This window comes from Triturus cristatus, chromosome 10, assembly GCF_964204655.1.
Source record: "Triturus cristatus chromosome 10, aTriCri1.1, whole genome shotgun sequence".
Classification (NCBI taxonomy): domain Eukaryota; kingdom Metazoa; phylum Chordata; class Amphibia; order Caudata; family Salamandridae; genus Triturus; species Triturus cristatus.
In genome coordinates, this window is record NC_140593.1 from 634,285,529 (window position 1) to 634,306,196 (window position 20,668).

General features: G+C 50.8%; 1 protein-coding gene across 2 annotated transcripts in view; it reads right to left on the reverse strand.

Moving 5' to 3' along the window:
• The window catches only part of GTF3C1 (general transcription factor IIIC subunit 1), a 1,956,011-nt gene that overhangs the window by 1,763,054 nt on the left and 172,289 nt on the right, over window positions 1-20,668 (reverse strand). For both annotated transcript variants that reach the window (XM_085632176.1, XM_085632175.1), the window contains exon 3: window positions 18,400-18,576. In XM_085632176.1, coding sequence (XP_085488302.1) covers window positions 18,400-18,576 — 177 coding nt within the window. The remainder of the gene's footprint in view (window positions 1-18,399; window positions 18,577-20,668) is intronic.

Consider the following 20,668-nt stretch of genomic DNA (forward strand, 5'->3'; position numbering starts at 1 on the left):
GACGTCAAAGCACTCTAGGAGTGCACTCACCCAGCCCCCAATACACTAAACCCTGTCTGGGAGGTGGTCACACCTCCCTGTGACAGGATGCCTATTGTTGGGCCTCCTCCACTGCGAGTTTCGGTCATCGGCAGGAGGGCAGCCCAGTGTCTGTGACTGGTGGAATCCATTTTGTGATGCCAGGGCTCTTCAGGATTCTACCGTGTTTACACAGTAGGTACATGTCTATCCCTCTAGAAGGGTGGGATCATACTCCCACATCAGTTACTGGTGTGGGGGTATGAGTCCAAAGCGTTTGACACCAAACACGACATGTTTTGATGCAGCCATTCCAAAGTTAGCATTAACCGTGAGGTTATAATGCACTTAAGAGTATATGGTTTGACCGCATTCACAAACAGCCACAGAGAATAGACTCTGTGAGCTGCAGAGGGGCCCTGCTCAGGCAGAGGCACTCCCTCACATGGAAACCAAGCACCCTGCCCTCAGGATTGATAGGGCCTGCCTTAGGGGTGACTGATAGGTTTAAATGTGTGTGCAGGGTGAGATATAGTGAACCTATATCTGTGCTAACACTACCTCACCCAGGCTGCAGTAGCAGGCCTGTGGTGTCAGATTTAGGCTGCTTCCCAGGGGTGGCATAATACATGCTTCAGCCCCTGGTAGGCCTGTGAAGTACCTATGCCCTTGGTACCTAAGGTACCATATACTAGGGGCTCATAAGTTACCACAGTATCCAATCACTAGTGCACCTAATATGCACTCCAAGTTGTTTAGAGAGAACAGAGAGGCTGGGGCCCTGATTAGCAGGGTCCCAGCCAGATTATAGCCAGAAACCTGTGTAAACATCAGAAAAAAAAGTGGGGCAACATAAGGTGCAGAGCCTACTCTCCTACAGTGAGTGACAGCGAGTGAGTGACAGCGACTGTCAGAGTGTGTCAGCGTCAGTCAGGCAGCGTCAGTCAGGCAGCGTCAGTCAGGCAGCGTCAGTCAGGCAGCGTCAGTCAGGCAGCATCAGTCAGAGCGAGTGTCAGCGTCAGTCAGTGTCAGCGTCAGTCAGCGTCAGTCAGTGTCAGCCAGTGTCAGCGTCAGCCAGTGTCAGCGTCAGCCAGTGTCAGCGTCAGCCAGTGTCAGCGTCAGCCAGTGTCAGCGTCAGCCAGTGTCAGCGTCAGCCAGTGTCAGCGTCAGCCAGTGTCAGCGTCAGTCAGTGTCAGCGTCAGTCAGTGTCAGCGTCAGTCAGTGTCAGCGTCAGTCAGTGTCAGCGTCAGTCAGTGTCAGCGTCAGTCAGGCAGCGTCAGTCAGGCAGCGTCAGTCAGGCAGCATCAGTCAGAGCGAGTGTCAGCGTCAGTCAGTGTCAGCGTCAGTCAGTGTCAGCGTCAGTCAGTGTCAGCGTCAGTCAGTGTCAGCGTCAGTCAGTGTCAGCGTCAGTCAGTGTCAGCGTCAGTCAGTCAGTGTCAGCGTCAGTCAGTCAGTGTCAGCGTCAGTCAGTCAGTGTCAGCATCAGTCAGTCAGTGTCAGCGTCAGTGTCAGTCAGTCAGTGTCAGCATCAGTCAGTCAGTGTCAGCGTCAGTCAGTCAGTGTCAGCGTCAGTCAGTCAGTGTCAGCGTCAGTCAGTCAGTGTCAGCGTCAGTCAGCGAGCGAGTGAGAACAAGCAACAGCGAGTGTCAGTCAGGCAGCATCAGGCAGTGTCAGTCAGCGAGGGTCAGTCAGACGGTCAGCGTCAGTCAGACGGTCAGCGTCAGTCAGACAGCATCAGTCAGACGGTCAGCATCAGCCAGTGTCAGCCAGCGTCAGCCAGTCAGTCAGACAGCGTCAGTCAGTCAGCCAGCGAGCGAGCGAGCGACAGAGCGTCAGCGAGTGAGCGTCAGCGAGTGAGCGTCAGTCAGTGTCAGCGTCAGTCAGCGTCAGTCAGTGTCAGCGTCAGAGAGTGAGCGTCAGCGAGTGAGCATCAGCGAGTGAGCGTCAGTCAGCGTCAGCATCAGTCAGTCAGTGTCAGCGTCAGTCAGTGTCAGCGTCAGTCAGTCAGTGTCAGCGTCAGTCAGTCAGTGTCAGCGTCAGTCAGTCAGTGTCAGCGTCAGTCAGTCAGTGTCCGCGTCAGTCAGTCAGTGTCCGCGTCAGTCAGTCAGTGTCCGCGTCAGTCAGTGTCCGCGTCAGTCAGTCAGTGTCCGCGTCAGTCAGTCAGTGTCCGCGTCAGTCAGTCAGTGTCCGCGTCAGTCAGTCAGTGTCCGCGTCAGTCAGTCAGTGTCCGCGTCAGTCAGTCAGTGTCCGCGTCAGTCAGTGTCAGCGTCAGTCAGTGTCAGCATCAGTCAGTGTCAGCATCAGTCAGTGTCAGCATCAGTCAGTGTCAGCATCAGTCAGTGTCAGCGTCAGTCAGCGAATGAGCGACAGCGAGTGCCAGTGCCAGTGTCAGTGAGTGAGTGTCAGCATCAGTCAGTGTCAGCGTCAGCATCAGTTAGTGTCCGCGTCAGTTAGTGTCCGCGTCAGTCAGCGTCCGCGTCAGTCAGCGTCAGTCAGCGTCAGTCAGCGTCAGTCAGCATCAGTCAGCGTCAGTCAGCGTCAGTCAGCATCAGTCAGCATCAGTCAGCATCAGTCAGCGTCAGCATCAGCCAGCGTCAGCATCAGTCAGCATCAGTCAGTGTCAGCGTCAGCCAGCGTCAGCCAGCGTCAGTCAGCGTCAGCGTCAGTCAGTGTCAGTCAGTGTCAGCGTCAGTCAGTGTCAGCGTCAGTCAGTGTCAGCGTCAGTCAGTGTCAGCGTCAGTCAGTGTCAGCATCAGTCAGTGTCAGCATCAGTCAGTGTCAGCATCAGTCAGTGTCAGCATCAGTCAGTGTCAGCATCAGTCAGTGTCAGCATCAGTCAGTGTCAGCATCAGTCAGTGTCAGCATCAGTCAGTGTCAGCATCAGTCAGTGTCAGCGTCAGTCAGCGAATGAACAACAGCGAGCGTCAGCGAGTGTCAGTGTCAGTGAGTGAGTGTCAGCATCAGTCAGTGTCAGCGTCCGCATCAGTTAGTGTCAGCGTCAGTCAGCGTCCGCGTCAGTCAGCATCAGTCAGCGTCAGCATCAGTCAGCGTCAGCATCAGCCAGCGTCAGCATCAGCCAGCGTCAGCATCAGCCAGCGTCAGCATCAGCCAGTCAGTGTCAGCGTCAGTCAGCCAGTGTCAGTCAGTGTCAGTCAGTGGCAGCGTCAGTCAGTGGCAGCGTCAGTCAGTGGCAGCGTCAGTCAGTGGCAGCGTCAGTCAGTGGCAGCGTCAGTCAGTGGCAGCGTCAGTCAGTGGCAGCGTCAGTCAGTGAAACATCAGTCAGCGGCAGCATCAGCCAGCGGAAGCATCAGCCAGCGTCTGTCAGTGTCAGTCAGTCAGTCAGTCAGTCAGTCAGTCAGTCAGTCAGTCAGTCAGTCAGTCAGTCAGTCAGTCAGTCAGTCAGTCAGTGTCAGAGTCAGAGTCAGTCAGTCAGTGTCAGAGTCAGAGTCAGTCAGTCAGTGGGCAAGCGTCAGTCAGCCAGCGTCAGTCAGCCAGCCAGCGTCAGTCAGTGTCAGTCAGTCAGTGTCAGTCAGTCAGTCAGTCAGCCAGCGTGAGTGAGTGAGAGACATACCTGGTGTGGTTGTCCTTTCATTTGATCATTCAAGAGATTATAGACTGGTAAAGCAAGCTGCTTTACATTCCTTCAAGACTTAACCTGAAGGCTGCTCTCCATAGCTACCACTAGGAAAGCTTTCAATAAAGGTTGTCTTTAACCTATCACCATAAGGGGTTGTTTGGACTGATACAAGGTGCCCACTAGAACTAGTGGACAGCATATATCAGGCCACCTTCTCACAACCTAGTTTCTCTGGCTCTACAGCAGCTCTGCTGACCTGGTTCTTAGGCTCTGGAGCAGCTCTGCTGACCTGGTTCTCCGGCTCTAAAGCAGATCTGCTGATCTGGTTCTCTCCCTCCAAAGCAGCTCTGCTGACCTGGTTTCTCTGGCTCTACAGCAGCTCTGCCGACCTGGTTCTCTGCCTCTTGATGCACAGCGAGTGTGTGTACATCAGTGGGTCTGATCTCCTCCAATCGTTAAATACAGCACTGAGCTGCTGCCTGACAGAGGGTCACGATAATGTACACAAAGGCCGAGTATCCTCCAGGCGCCTCTGTTCCCGCAGCCCTGCTTCCCGCGGCCCAGCTTCCGTGTGCACAGCACCAGGGCACATGCCCGGAGTTACAACAGACGCACATGTGAGGTGCACAAAAAGCACTTGTGTTCATTCTGTGGTGTGTCTGCATCACCTCTAAGGGTGAGTGTCCCACTGGGGCTCTTAAAGTCTTAATTTTTATTTATGATTTTGGAACTCAAATGAGATCCACATAAAAGGATAACACATGGAAAATACATTTTCATGCATTTAAAATCAAAATAAAAACAACAGAAAAAGAACATTTTGAGAACCTCTAGTATATATCTAGAAAGCTTTTAAAAAAGTTGAAAATTTTATAACAAAACATTTCATTGGGGGGATTATAAATGGCGTCTAAGAATGTGGTGGCAGACAAAATATTTAATTTTAAACAAATTGGTCTCAACCACTTACGCCGATGTAAAAGCAGAGCTGGGCAGACAAAGAGTACATGAGTGATATCCTGAGAAGCATTATTACAAAGATTACACATTGCTGAAGAACCATACCATCTAGACAATAAATTATACAAAGGAAGACGATCCTGCCTCAATAGAAACAAAAAGCGGCGTACACCATGAGCAAGGTTCCAGGTAACATAGGGCTGTATTTTCCTTATTAGGCAGGAATCAATGGGCGGGGAAACACCTTTCTTTAAGATGAGGGCTTCCCTATCCATCCCAAAACTTAATTTCCATGTAGCTAGTTTCAAGGTGGACTTCAGCTGATATGCAGATAGTGTAAAAAGTGCCGATTCATCCAATTGTAAAAGATCAACTGCAATTCTGAAATTCTTTACAATTAGGGAGTGCTCTTTTAGGGATCCCAGTAGTTCTTTTTGAACAAGATATCTTAGAGTACCGGGTTCTCCCTTTACAATATTAAAGACCCATCGCACTAGCCCAGCGAGGCCCTGGACCCAACTGCTACGCAGGCCAAATTCCAACCTAAGAGCGGCCACGGTACAAGCGGTATTAACCGTAGTTAAAAACCGCAAGATCTTGCCCTCCGTAACGTTCAAAAAACCCCATTTGCCCAATTCAAGTAATTCAATGCCATACAGTAGGGAAGCTGGGATTTTGGCACGGAAGACCTCTAGCAGGAGGGGAAATGTCTTCTGCCAGTAGATCTATAAAGAGAACTTAAACTTTTACATTGTGCCAATGCCTTCCGGGTATTATTTGCTATATGGGCCTTATCACTTAAATTACCAGATATTGTTTTTCCTAGGAAGACAGAAGATTTTACAACTTCTGTCCACCTACAGACCAAGTAAAGCTCCCATATTTCAGCTTTTTCGTTCCCGTCATACACATTACTTTACTTTTAGACACATTTATCCTCAGATAGTGTGTCTCTGCGTAATCATGTAGTGCCTGTAGATGATTGTTTAATCCTCTTGGAGTTAGGTCCAATATTAATATATCGTCTGCGTATAACAGACAGACAATCGGCTTGTCCCCTAATACAGGGGCAATACCATCACTTAAGGACAGGGCATGGGGGAGGTCAGATATATATAGGGAAAATAATAAAGGGGCCAATAAACAACCTTGTTTTAGTCCATTAACTGAAGAGATAACTTGAGAGAGACCTCTTTCCCCTCCCAATAAAACTCTACACCAGGTATCAGAGTGAAGAGCCCGAACCAGCTCCAGGATCGTGGTTGGCATGCCCAGGTCCGATAATTTCCTCCACATCAAAGGACGATCTACTTTGTCAAATGCTGTGGAGAAGTCTATGAAGGCTGCATAGACTTTCCCTCCTCGGACTTTGATGTATTTTTCTGATATGACTTGTAATGCCGTTAAGTTATCTAGGGTACCATGCCTTTGCCTGAACCCAGTCTGCTCGAGGGGTAATAATTCGCCCTTGACCACCCAATCATTAATTAACTTCAAAAGGCATTTTGCGAAGACCTTACCTATAGCGTCCAAGAGGGCAATTTGTCGATAATTTTGTGGAGCATACCGGTCACCCTTCTTGAAAAGGGGTACTAATATACTCCCCTTCCAAGAAGGGAGAACTGTTTTACTTGAAAAACAAAAGTTAAACACCGGAAAAAGAATTTTGCTCCACCGTTCACTATCCTGTTTTAGGACCGAAATGGGAAGCTCATCCGGACCCATAGCCCCAGAGGAACGCAAGCCCTTAATAGCAATTTCAATGTCCTTTTCAGAAGGGGGGCTATTTAAAGAACTGTCCTCAATTGTTCTACTAGCCCCAACCACTGTTCCATTACTTGAATATAGGTTCTCAATATAGTTCACCTAAATTTGCTCTTCGATGGGAACTGGAAGTGGTCTAGATCTTACTCCACATCCCTCCCCGATGAGCGACCAGATTAATCTTACTCGACCTTTGGATGCAGCCTCCCGCAATTTAATCCATAAGTTGTCTTCCCTCTCTTTTTTCAATTTGACCTTCACCCTGGACGACCTCCTCCTTAGTAAAACTATTCTATGATCTCTTTCGGGAGAATAACTCAAATACTGTTCCCTTACTAATTTGTTTATTTCAGTATTAAGTAAACAAACAGAACTAGGGAATACCTTGGTTTTTCCTTTTAGATTCGATTTTTTTGCAATGGAGATCACCGCATTCATGAAATCAGCGAAACATATCGTTTCAAGTCCTTTCCAGTTCACCAATTTTTTTACTGCAACCTCTAGAATGCTTTCCAAGCCCCTAATTGCCCTAATATTCCAATAGCATCTCCCTGATTTATCTCCAAAACTGACAAGTTCGCTGTTTAAAGACCAACGATCCGTCAAGGGCGGATTTAAATTTACAGTAACAGTTATTACTTTATGATCACTGTATAACGTATAGGAGGCCGTAAGATCCTTCAGAAGGGAAAAAGAGGTGCTTTCCACAATCACGTAATCTAAAATGGATTCACTACGATTTGATTTGTGGGTGAAATTCGCCGGAGTATCTGAAGGAAGCCTACCATTTACTATGATTCCATCAACTACTGTCAGTTCTTCAAGGAGCAATTTCCCGCTCTTGTTGGTTTTGAGGTTTCCTGGAAAAAGGGCTTGAGGAATCTGCAAGGCTTCCTCTTTGTGCTTATTTCTAAATAGCTCTAGACTGAAGTTAGAGATTTTACAATTAAAATCCCCTAGCAAAATTATATGGGGAAGAGGTTTTTTATCAGATAATTTCTTTATAAAGGAGAAAACCTTCTTTAAAACTACATTGTAACAAGCATCTGGGGGTATATAGGCGTTTATCAAAACGATTGGTTTACAGATTTCAGTATTGGCGAAATTAAACAACGTTACTGCCTGGAAAAGTTTACTAGAATCTATATAGTGGGAAAAATTCAATTTTATCTGGGTAGACAGTAAACAAGCCACTCCGCCCCTTGCATGTCCTCTCCTAGAGGGGATTGCTCCACCCTCCAACAAAAAATAATCCTTTCCTACGAATAAATTCTCTACACACCAAGTCTCTTGGAGACAAATCACATTAGCCTCTAGTGTGTGTAGGAATTGTAATTTTTCAGGGCTATTGTTAAATCCAGCGGCATTCCACGATATTATTTTCAAATCGTTGCTAAAGACGAGAATATGGTTTAGGATTATTATTAGGTTTGCTCGACAAAACGCCGGGCAACCAATACCATTGAGGATTCTCTTCAGCAGCGTTTCTTTGGGTAGGGAAGGAACGGGAACTTTTACATGTCACATGACGTGCATTTTTAGAAATACAGATTTTTAGGTCTTCAATTTCAGCAGGGCGATCTATGCTATCAGAGATAGCCTGGTTTAACGGGAGCTTATTTACAAATCTTCCGGATTGGGATTTCTCTAGGAAAAGCATAACATCAATCCCTCTACTTTGAAAGCCTTCTGACCGTTGAAAGATATGATTTACAATAAGTCTGGAATAAAACCTTACCCTCGTTAAAATCCCAACCTCTGTTTTCACGATCGTTACTACATCTATATCGTTAGTTTGTATAAGTTTTAGGCCTTCGATCTCGCAAAAACATTTAAGGAGCTATGATCTATTTAGTACACAATCCGTATCAAACAGAGGAAAAAAGTCTAAAAGGAGAGTATCTATACTATCCCTTTCAGGGACGTCATTTAACCTTTCAGGAACCATTTCTCTTCCAATCGTATCAGGGAATGACTTAGCTAGGGGATTAAGAGCTGTTAATATGAAACTAGTAGGTTTCGTCAACTCCACAGAAGGATTAGAGTTGGAAGGCCCCCCCGTTACAGTACTATAGGCAACTGATATGGGGGGTATAGGGTTAAGCAGTGGGTCATTATGGACGATGGTAGATCCTGCAAATCAACACCCTGATCGGCTGGATACAGGATCTCTTGATCTGATTTAACTTGCCGAATCCCATCTTGGGAGGTATTAATCATGGAACCTTGAAAGAGATCTTTTCCAATGGAAATATCTGAATGTTCTTCAAAATTAATTTTCCTCTGCCTTTTTTTTGCAAATCTTCGAGTTGGTTTCCTCTTTTTTCCTTTATTCTTTTTAGGTTTCCCTGTTTTTTCCTTTTTCCCCTCATATGGTTGATCCAGAACACCCTCTTTTCCATCATTTATTTGGGATTTAAAGATAGGGAATAACTCCTTGTCTGACCTTTTTTCAACTTCAGTCATAATTTCGAAATCTTGATCAGGCTCAATACCACAGCTAGTTACAGGAACTTTTAATTGAGTTACGAGGATGTTCCTCAACGTTACTACTGTTTTCTTTATATCTGTAAGTTGGTAATTCTCATCATGTTCAATTCGAACCGAAACTTGAGGGGCGTTCTCAGGCTCATTCTCTACCAATTTATCTTCCATCCCTTTGAGCCCTGGTTGAATAGACTTGTGTTTAAAACTAGAATCCTTCCCCTGTTTATTATTTAGTAGTACCTTCAGAATTTGAGTTACAGTGTCCAACACACAATCGGAACCACCAACAAATTTTTCAAGTAACGATAAAATAGAAGAAAGCAAATGTTCTAAGGATGACAAAGAGTCAGAGACGGGTTTATCATACCTAATGGACTGATTGAGATGGATATCTGTGATATCAAGTTCAGGGCTCGTAGAAATATTTGACTGAGATATAAAGAATTGAGATTTATTAGAGGGGGTACTACTGCATAATTGAAGCCCTGTAGGGGCTATTACTGCTGGGGTATTTGTTGGAGCTATGGACTTGCTAGAGTCATCTACAATATATCTCTTACAAAGCTCTATATCTAGGTCTTGGAGCGTAAAATCATTACTTTGCTCTTCCACAGACAGAGACGGAGCGAGAGATTCTTTAGATAATAAGTCATCGGGGGGAGGTAAGTGACTATGCACTAAAACCTCCACTGATTTAAGCGTGGGATCCAGTGGGCAAAACAACATTTTACCCACACAAACCAAAGACAATAGATAAAAGATGAATTACAGTCTCGAAATGTAAAAGGGAAGGCCCCAGCCCAGCCTACTCCAGCCTATGAGGGCCTTAGAGGGCCCACCCTTTGCCCGGGCTTCGATCCGCGCTGCGACCCACGCCCGTCCCGCGTACGCGTTCAGATTGTTGTTTAAATAACAGGAGGCGGGGGCGGGAAGAGGACCAGCTGCGGCGAGTCAGCGCCGCTGTGCTTGCTAGTCCTCGCAGTCCCGCTGCAGTTCAGGGAGTCAGTGACCAGGAGCAGATTGAAGTCCTCCCTCACTCCTCACCAGGCGAACAGCTCCCGCGCAGCGGGGGCCGTGAGAGGTAGCGTTTCCTTTTAAAGAAGGTAGCGTTTGCTTACAGGTCCAAGAGCACAAAGATCCAAAGCAGCAGCACCAACGTGGAACAAACAGCAACCCACTGGGGCTCATTGCATCCTTGTCGAGCAAGATCTAAGATGACGCTGCATTCCCTGTGTGACGAGAGCCCACGTTTCTGCCAAGGCCTGGCTAACTACCCTGAAGACCACTGGGTTCATGTCCGCAAACCAGAACATGTATTACAAATATACATTTTATTCTTAACTAGGACCATTCAAACATACCTCTGTAGTCCAACCCCGCCTCACACGAAATATACTCGTCAGCTCATCATAATGCGCAAATGAATGCATGAATAGATTGCTTTAAAAAGCTAAACACCAGAGAGATAAGGTGCGTTGATGATGCATCAGAATTCCACATTTTGCGAGGGCGGGGGGCTGAAGCAGGAGAGGCTGTCAGCGGCCATTACAAGCGTGTGGACGGCGCTGCAAATGAGAAAAAAATTGTGCTTTGAGTCCTTTAAAGGAAAGAGTGTAAATCCGCCCGTAAACGATCCAACCCCGGTGGGCGAGCCTAAAAGGAGACAGGGTGGCAACAAGGAATGATTGGCCTGCCTTCAGTGCAATCATTGCACTGCCTTTGGCATAATTTGTGACGCCAAACGACGCGCACAAATGAAAGCTGAAGGCAGAGCTGGGACGAGGCTTCTGGAATCGTATCGATTCCAAGAAGTCTCGTATGACGAGAGCAACGCATGCGCTGCTGACGTCAGGCCGAGACCTAAAAACTGAAGTCCCAACCCCTTACCATCTACTAAATGATAGTGCTCAAGAAAAACTAATTAGCACCTCCTTGCTAACAAGGCTCATGGAATGGTTAAAAGTAGTGCTCTAAATCCTCTCACTTCAATGTCTGGCTCTCCCATTGACAACTACAGAACTGCAGGCAATACACTTCCACGCTGGGCAAAGCGGTCCCCATCCTCTATATTGTGCCAGGCTAAAACTTGGGGCATCGAATTGGATCCCACTGGTCCCAGTGTTCAGACTCCTAGAACACGCAGACTCCAACAACATGCGGTGCACGCTCACCTAACATACACACAGGAGGCCTGCACAAGGTTCTGAGCTTCATATAAACACCATAATTTTACATTAGAGCCGCCAGTTGGGTCACCTCTCCCTGAGATAGAAAAAGGCCGGGTCACACTACTGATTCATAAACCACAATGTGTTGCAACCATCACTATGTGATACATCCAGGGAATGGACAGTGATCAAATATCCGCTATGAAGACACGCTTGGTGCTCCCTTTCATGGAAAGAATACGTTCTTGGCTTTGCATTACCGGGGACAGCCCTAGGCTTAGGCTATGTTATTGTCACAGCAGTGCAAACATAGAAGTAAAGATACTAGTTTTGCAGGCCCAAGCATGGAACATCCCAGTCTCAATAAAAAGTAATTTATTGGGGGCGTGGTCTCGCCGGGCAATGGCGTGAGACGTGCGCTGCTTCTGCTCCGGGCCGCCGCGGGGGTCATCTGCATTTTTCAAGCGGTTCTCCTGCAGCGATCGGGTCCGGACCAACGCCTGCGTGCGGCTGAAGGCAGGGGGCTCCTGACGAGGGGCTTAGAGACGACCTGAGACGGCGGAAGGCACGGGGCTCTGTGACGGCGGAGTGCCGGAGATCGCGGTCCCGCCCGCCATCTTGCATTTCGCCTGCTGCCTGCTCCCGGCAACCAGCGCCTGATATCTGAGGCGGGGGCGAGAGCGGAGGCCCAGTGGATCCGGCGGAGTTCGTCGGGGTTGACCCCCGTTGCTTTGGAGCTGCCCTGTGGTGTCGCGGGCCCTGGACTGACTGGGGCATCGGTCCTGGGGTCCCTGCGGACGGAGTTGCGGAGTGGTGGCCGCCATCTTCCCCCCGGCCTAGCCTTCCCGCCTGCCGGGCTGCTGAGGGCGCTGATCGGAGAGGCGGCGGACAGTGGCGCGACAGCTGGGCCCACGACGACGGCGGCTGCGGAGGTGAGGCGGGGCCCGAGGCCCGTGAGGAGACCCGGGCTGTGGGACACGGACGACGCTGCTTCACCGGAGCAACGGGGCGCTGCGGGGGAGAACCTGACCGCCATTTGCTGTGACAGGAGCGGCTGAGGCTGGGCAGCAGGGTAGACCCCTGAAGAGAACTCGGCGGAGGGGCGGGCCTGGACCGCTGGGGGCCCCGGCAGGTCTGCCGGTGATTGTTGGGGCCTCTGGGGCCTTACCTGGAGGTCGGTTGTCTTGCTTGCCTTGCCCCCGGTGGTTGGCGGTGCGGGACGGAGTGGAAAGCCCCGGGAGCCGCGGTGCCCCTGACCCCCTGAGACGGCCTGCTTCCGGCGGTGTGACGGTCCTGGGAGCCCCTCGGTGGGGTGAATAGTGGCCCTGAGGTGGGCGGCTGGAGTCTGGGGGCTGGCTGAGAGCCTGCTTTGGACCTCGAGTTGGTGGAGACCAGTGCCCTGGAACTCCGGCCTGCGGCTCTTGCGGCTGAACGCGGGGCGGCCCCGGGGGCCACTGGAGGCCTGCTTCGCTCTTGTTGAGTCCATTGGTCGGCACCGGGGATCGGAGGAGCGACCTGCGGCTGACTACTCTACCACGCTGGCCCTCGTGGGCTGATCCGCGGGGGCAGGAGCCCGGGGAGACCCGGCGACGGAGACCCGCAGAGACACCAGCTTGTGCACAGTGAGTTGTTCCTTGGGGGGGATTGCAGGCCCTCGTCCTTTTGATCACCTTGCTTACACTGGGGTCTTGCGTGGGGGCTTTGTGCCCACAGGCGAGAAGGCTGGAGTCTGTGGAACACTGTGGGGCCCTAGACTGGACTGAACTGGGAGTTGGGGCATCGGTACGGCCTAGGGGGTCCAGTGGCTGACCGGACGTGGGGCACTGCGGAGACCCCGCCGACCCAGGGGCACGCGGTGGGGGCCTGTGGAGGGGTCCCGGAGGGAGAGAAGTTGCCGGACCGGTGCGTCTAGACCTTGGTTCATCTCGGCGCGCTCAGCGGCCATAGCCTGCCCGGAGTCTTGGCCTCACCGAAAACGACTGGCAGACTTGCAGCATGACGCGCACGAAGTCCGGGAAGGAGCCCCTGCGACCTCCAAGGATGCCTCGGTTGCTGACCTATGGGGAAAGTCCGGAGCGGCTTCGTCGGGAGGGGGTGCCGCCGCGGAGCCGGTCACCCAGTCATTCATGGCGCTCTTCATGCAGGAACTCAAGACGGAGATTGGGTCTCTTCGCACTGAAGTCCAGGCCTGCGTCAAGGATCTCCGGAAGGAGGTGGGAGACCTGGGAGATCGCGTAGACGACATGGAGAAGACCCTGGATGCCCGCACGGAAGACCAGGAACACCTCTGGCAGCTACTGGCGACCCTGGAGGAACAGCACGTTGAGCTCCAGATCAAACAGGAGGATTTGGAAAATAGAGGGCGCCGCAACAACATTCGCATCAGGGGTGTTCCGATTGGGGCTGAAGGGGACGATATAATGACATTTGTGGCGGATTTGCTCCAGGAGATTTGCGGGGATGATGACGCTTCGCCGCCAGCCTTGGATCGGGCGCATAGGGTCTCGGGGCCGCCTGGGAGACCTGGACTCATCCCTGACATCCTGACGAGGGTCCACTTCTTTGTAGAGAAGGAAGCGATCCTCAAAGCTGCCAGAGACAAACCTGACATCCTGTATAAAGGCATGCAAGTTCAGCTGTTCCAGGACCTGGCCTCCACAACCCTCCGGCGCCGCAGGGACTTTCGGCCCGTTACGGACAAACTGCGGGAGCTACACATCCGCTACCAGTGGGGCCACCCCTTCGCTCTCATCTTCCAGTGGGAGTCCAAGCGCCGAGTGCTCCGCTCCTACCGGGAGGCGGCCCAGCTACTCCAGATCCCAGACTCCCCATCAGCTAGCCCGACACGGCGCTCTGCGAAGGCTCGCGGGGCACCTCTGAAGCCGCAGTGGTCCATGGTGCGCCATTCACGGCACCCTTCTTCTCCGGATGGCAGCAGATCGTCACGAGATAAGCAAGACATTATCAAACATATCAAATCTCTAGATGGCGGTTCGCCACCGACGGGCTCTCAGATCCTGCCCCCTGAGTGAGATCCCCTGGGGTGGTCGCCTCCCCGGGCTGCAGGCGCTCTTCCGGGGAGTGCTCACGATCTTCTGGGCCGGTGGCTGCTTTGGTGGCTCCACTTTTCCTGCTTCTGGCGGCCCGCCGGGGCGATGCGATTGGACCTGCTTCTTGCTATACCTCGCATACCTACAGGAGAGGCGGTGGCCCGGAGCGGGCTCTTGGTGCTGTGATTTCTTGGCTGAGCGATGACAAACCCCCACGCCTATCCATGGGAGAGTGACATCTCTGGGACAGCCTGTGCCACGCGGCCTGGCTACTCCCTAGACTGGAATAGGACACGTTGGCCATGTTGGCCGGTTCAGGACTCATGTGGTTTTCCTTTGTTTTTCCCTTTCCTTCTTCTTCCCCACCTTTGGTGCCCTTCTGATGGGGGGGGGGGGGGGGGGGGGGGAGTGCTGGCATGTGTGGGTGTGGGAGGGTCAATGCAAGCTGGGGGGACTTGGGACTATGGCTAGTGCGCCGTGCTGGAAGGTCCTTTCCCTTAATGTGAAGGGGCTCAACTCGCCCAACAAGCGTCGCCAAGTGTGGCGGTACCTCCTGCTTCAGAACCCTGACATAATTCTCCTCCAGGAGACTCACCTCCTTAAGGCAGATGTGACCCGCATGGCGCACCCTCGATATCCTAGGCAGTTCTGGGCCTCAGCGACCACTAAAACGGCAGGGGTGGCTATTCTATGCCGGGCGGGAATTGAACCGGGGGCGTCTAAGGTGCTTAGAGACAGCGAGGGTAGGTTCTTGAAGGTTGAGGTCAAGAGGGGTCATCGCATGCTCACCTTATGTAATCTCTACGCTCCCAATCAGGGTCAGGACCTTTTTTTACGCCGGCTGATCAGGGACCATCTATACCCGGTCACTACGGACCTCATAGTTGGGGGTGACTTCAACTTGGTGTGGGATGCGGAGATGGATCGCTGTGGGGGGGCCTTCCACGGGGTGGGAGCTATGTCTGCGGCAGTGAAGAGTTCCCTCAGCGCCCTCAACTTAGTAGACGTCTGGCGCTACCACTCCCCAGGCTTGCGCGACTACACATACTATTCACATGCGCACCGCTCTTACTCCCGGATAGACCTGATACTTGTCTCTCACTCCCTGCTCAAAGACACTATTTCGGCGACGCACTCCAGCATATCCATTTCGGATCACGCCCACGTGGAGCTGAGTTTCCACAAACGTAGCAATGGCCCCCCACATTCGTGTCGCTGGAGGTTCCCGGAACACATACTCAGGGACCCGGTGGCCAAGGAGGAAATACAGGAGGCTATTTTAGCCTACTTTGCTTCCAATGATCTCCCGGAGACTCCCCTCCCCCTCCTGTGGGATGCCTTCAAGGCTACTATTCGGGGTACCCTCACTGCTATCGCAGCCGCGAGAGCCCGGGAGGCTCGCCTCTACGAGCACAAACTCGAACGGGAGGTCAGACTGCTTGAGAGAATGGACCACGAACGCCCGTTGATGGCACACAAGCGCAGGTTGGCTGTCCTTCGAGGCCAGCTTCGAGCCCACAGAACGAACAAGGCAGAGCGGGACTTACTGGCACTTAAGCAGCGTTACTATACAGGGGGCGACAAGGTGGGTGCCGTGCTGGCGCGACGCCTGCGCACGCGGGCGGCCAAGGCCCACATCGCGAAACTGCAAAGGGCGGATGGATCCTGGGCCATTTCGGAGTCGACTAAGCTCCAGTTGTTTCACGACTTCTACGCAACTCTCTACGCTGCCGACCCCCCCGCGCCGGAATTGATTGCCTCTACCATGGAGGCCTGTGCCTGGGAACCGCTAAGTGAGCGCCAGTCGGGACTTCTTGAGGTCCCCATCACTTCAGAGGAAATGGCGGGCGCTCTGCGTGATCTCCCGCTGGGGAAAGCGCCTGGTCCAGATGGGCTACCGGTATCCTTCTATCGCGCCTTCTGGCCACAACTGCAACCTTACCTTCTGCGTCTCTTCAACTCGTTCGACGAGTTGACTGGCCCGTCGACTGATATGGCAATGGCGGAAATAGCTCTCATCCCGAAACCCGGGAAGGATCATACCCTTTGCTCCTCTTACCGGCCCATCGCGTTGCTAAACACAGATCTTAAGCTGTATACTAAACTCTTGGCTAAACGGCTTAGTGTCCACATGCCCAATCTTGTCGAGCCGGACCAGGTGGGGTTCATCCAGCACCGTCAAGGGGCGGACAATGTACGGCGAATAGCACACATCGTCGGGAAAGCCAAACATTGGGGGATACCGGCGTGCCTGCTCTCGCTTGACGCAGAGAAAGCGTTCGACCGGGTAGACTGGCGGTTCCTCCGCGCGGTGCTCCAGAGGGTGGGCCTGGGCCCGAAGATGGTGGCGCGCATTATGGCTCCCTATCTTTCGCCGGTAGCTAGGGTGCGCGTAAACGGTCAGCTCACGCCGGCCTTCTCCATCTGTAGAGGTACCCGACAGGGCTGCCTCCTGTCCCCACTACTGTTCGCCCTTGTGGTGGAGCCCCTCGCCATCATGGTACGCCGGTCCCCCGACATAAGGGGTATCTCCCTCCGGGGGGTGGAGCATAAAATCGCCCTCTTCGCGGACGACCTCCTCCTTACCCTATCGGACCCGCTGCGCACCCTGCCGGCGACCCACTTGCTGCTCCAGGACTTTGAACGGGCGTCCGGGCTCAAAATCAATCATGCGAAATCATGGGCCCTCAATATCACGATCCCGGATGGAGATCTGCTGGCGCTCCGGACCTCCACCCCCTATCAGTGGGCGACCCACTCGGTGCGCTATCTCGGCCTCAACCTGACTCCGGACCTGGCCACCTGGACGCAGGCCAATTGGCAAGAGTATAAGTGTTCGGTTCAGACGGACCTGCGCGCTTGGAGAGCCTTGCCACTCTCTTGGCTCGGCAGACTCAACATGGTGAAAATGTCTATCTTGCCAAAGATCCTGTACCTCTTCCAAACCCTGCCGACGCCGATCCCGGAACACCAGATCCAGGGACTCCAACGGGAGCTAGTGGCGTTTATCTGGGGTGGGAAGAAACCGCGCTTTTCCAACACAATCTTGATGCTCCCCCGAGACAGGGGTGGCCTAGCAAGCCCGAATCTCCTTGAGTACTATTGGGCGTCCCATCTCCGATTTGTCTTGGAATGGGGGGCGTGGGAGAGTGAGAAGGTGTGGTTTCACATGGATCGGGCTGTCACCTGCCGTCCTCTGTGGGATCATGCCTGGCTCCCTCAAGGGGCGCGTCATCGCAGCGCGTATATGGCTGTCCCCACCAGAACAGTCCTTGAGATCTGGGACAAGGTGGCAGTTCGGAGGGGTCTCACTTCCTTTCCATCCCCGCACACCCCCATCGCGCACAACCCGCAGTTTCCGCCAGCCTGCCATCCGCCCTTTTTTGCCAATTGGACGGAGACTGGCTGCAGAACGATAGGGAACCTCTTCACAGGGGGTAGTTTTAAGTCCTTTGCGCAATGCAAGCAAGAATTTGGGATCTCGGAGAATGACAAATTTCAATACATTCAGTTTCGCCACTGGATCCAGGGCTCCTCCCTGACACAGGCAGCCGTACGACCTTTCACACCGTTCGAACAGCTAGCGCGCACATTCGGCACATACAAGGGACTGATCTCACGTATCTACGGGGTATTGCAGCACGCGCAGCGACCTGTTCCGCATCTATACCAATCGAAATGGCAGTCCGCCTCTGGCTCGGGTGTCGCTCCTTCTCAATGGGCGAGGCTGTGGAGAGATATCCCTAAAATTCTGCGTAGCATTCCGCAACAAGAGTCGGCCTATAAGGTGATGACTCAATGGTATTACACCCCGGTTCGGCTTCAGAAGATGTTCCCTGCGACGTCTCCCCTTTGCTGGCGCTGTACTCAGGCGCCAGGAGACTTCATTCACATTTGGTGGACCTGCCCCCTGATAGCTACTTTCTGGAAAGAGATCCTCAGTCATATCAAACGGGTCCTGGGGTACCCCCTGCCTGCGGATCCGCTAGTTGTGGTCCTGGGCCTCCGGCCGGAGACTACGAGAGCCATGACGGGGCGTGAACGGCACCTTAGCCTCCACATGCTCTGCGCCGCCAAACAGACGGTGGCACTATATTGGAAAAAGGCGGAGACGCCCTCCATCAACGTATGGTTTACTCGCCTGTGGCATGTGGTGGCGATGGAGCTGCTCACGGCCCGGCTTCAGTTCCGAGATACTCAATTTAGGAAACTCTGGGCGCCCCTGGTGGACCACCTGGGGCGGTTGGAACATGCCCGTATGAAGCCGTATGAATAAAGTAATTTATTAAAATCAACGGTCCTTACTAAAAAAAAGATAGGGAAGCTTACATTTATCTGATTTATTTACAGAGCAAAACAAAAGGATAGAACTTACTTGAAGGCTCCACAATGCAGATCTCTTTGCAGTTCACCCTGCCATCGTGCTCTGCCTAATCGCTCCAGGATGCAATAAGAATAATCTGGGAGATTTATTTCAGGATCACCTTCCCAACCAATCAAAGCCCTAGTGCGCAAGTTCTGAGATGCGACGATTACCAGGGATTCTCCCCACCTGCAGAAAAATACAGCATTTAAATAAAACTAAGAAATGTAATCAGTCTTACATTTTCATTGTCCATTAGTGAAATACTGGCTAGTTTACTAACACGGCTCTGAAGCAGCTTTGATCACATTACAAATGTTTGTTTAAAGCAAAAGTGGACAGAAAAATGTGCATATAGTGTTTGAAGAGTCTTGTATCACACCACCTTAAGCATAACTAATACCAGCGGCGGCTGCTTCGGAACAGGGATGGTGGGGGTAAAATGGATTAAAACAAGAGAACAAAACAAAATGTACTTACCTTTTCCTTTGCCGCCACACGTCTTTCCTCCATCCTCTTCCTCACGATTTGCAAGAAGCACCGGAAGCACTCAGGCTTCAGATTCTCCCATCCAATCACGACGCTGCAGGAGCAGCGTCGTGATTGGTATGAGCATGCTGTTTGGACACTCAGGCAGTGCCTGGGGTGGCTGGGCATGTTCTCAACGGGGCTGTGCAACACAGCCCAATGGAGAACATGCCAAGTGCGCATGACTGTTTGGTCGGCCCAAGAGAGCCGGCCAAACCGTCATGCGCACTTAAGAGTGCAAGCCACTGCTCACTCTCCTTGGCGTCACAGAGCCTAGCCCTGCCCCCACCTGGCTCCGAGTTCCACATAATAAAATGATAACGTTATGCTAATATAATTTTTTTTTTCTTTTGTGCACTGCTGAATTAGCAGTGGGGCGAAAATCCACCGCTAAGACTACTGACGAATACCCAAGCCCATTTTGAGCTTTCCTAATGAAAATTATTGCGGTCTGCTAAGTTGTGAACCTGTGTGATTGCTGGAGTGGGTTTTTCTTAAATAGTCGTATACCCCCTCCATTTTTCTGGTCTTGAATTAAAATGATTAATAATTAATAGTAATAGTATTAATGGTTTGCTGTGTTTTAGTAATCAACCTTACTAATAAGAAATTACACGTGGGAATTGCATATGCATGGCCTAATTAATACGTAAACTAATTTTCGTACGCATATTAATGATAAATATTTAGAATTTACATGTTATATGTTGCTTTTGTAATGTAAATTGTGAATTGTGGTTTTAAATGTGAGTATAAACCGCAATGCGTGTTGCTTATTGCTAGATAAATACACACACATAAGGGGTTTAGCGAGGGAATCTCATTTTAATAGTCATTTCCATGTATTAATTACGTTTTTGTGTTTCTTTGCTTAAGTTGACCTTTTCGGAGTGGCCACAAAATGGCTGCCATCTCTATTTGACGGACAGTTGACGTATTCCAACATTACTTGGTGAAGTGCGCCTGCGCTAAAAGATGAGCAACAATAACCTCGTCCTGACCCCAGGCAGACTGGCCTTGCAACGGGCACATCCGGGATGTGTGCCAACCTTTGAACAATGATCACTCATGAATCATAAAATTGTTATATTTGATGACACCAAGATGTATGAGAACTAAAATGACTTAACTGGACAAGCAACTGTTGCAACTTTATTATTAAAATATGAATTATATTTAAAAGAAACATCAGGCGTCTGGGAAAGGCGAAAGACGACTGTGGATTAACCAATCAAAGGGTTTTAAAGACATATCTTGTAACAATCTTTGTAAAATTTTATTATAAAAGGCCTAGACTAGAGAGGGTAAAAAACTCCTTCTTGACGAACATTCTTGATTTCCTGACGTTATGCTGACGGAGAGGACGGTGACACTGCAGGACAGCTGTTAGCCAAGTCTCTAATGGACTGATCGAATGCCCAATTACTTTCCGGACTAATTGATTTCTTATGGACATAGAGACAAAAGATCTGATTTGACTTAGAGGACGACATTTAGCCAGAGTAGGTAAATATGCTAACAAACTATTGAATGTTTATGATTTCTTTATGCTTTATTTTAGATAGACATTGATATTAATTATAAGAATTGTGTTGAGTTATTATTTGAGAAATGTATTGATGTTTATTGTTTAGATAAGTAAACGTTGCTCTACCCAGCAACCTGCTGATCCATGGCCTATCCATGGGAGGAATATTACGAGTAATGTGTAGATCCTGGTGAGGTAGGGAAAGATAGGCAAATCTATCTGCTC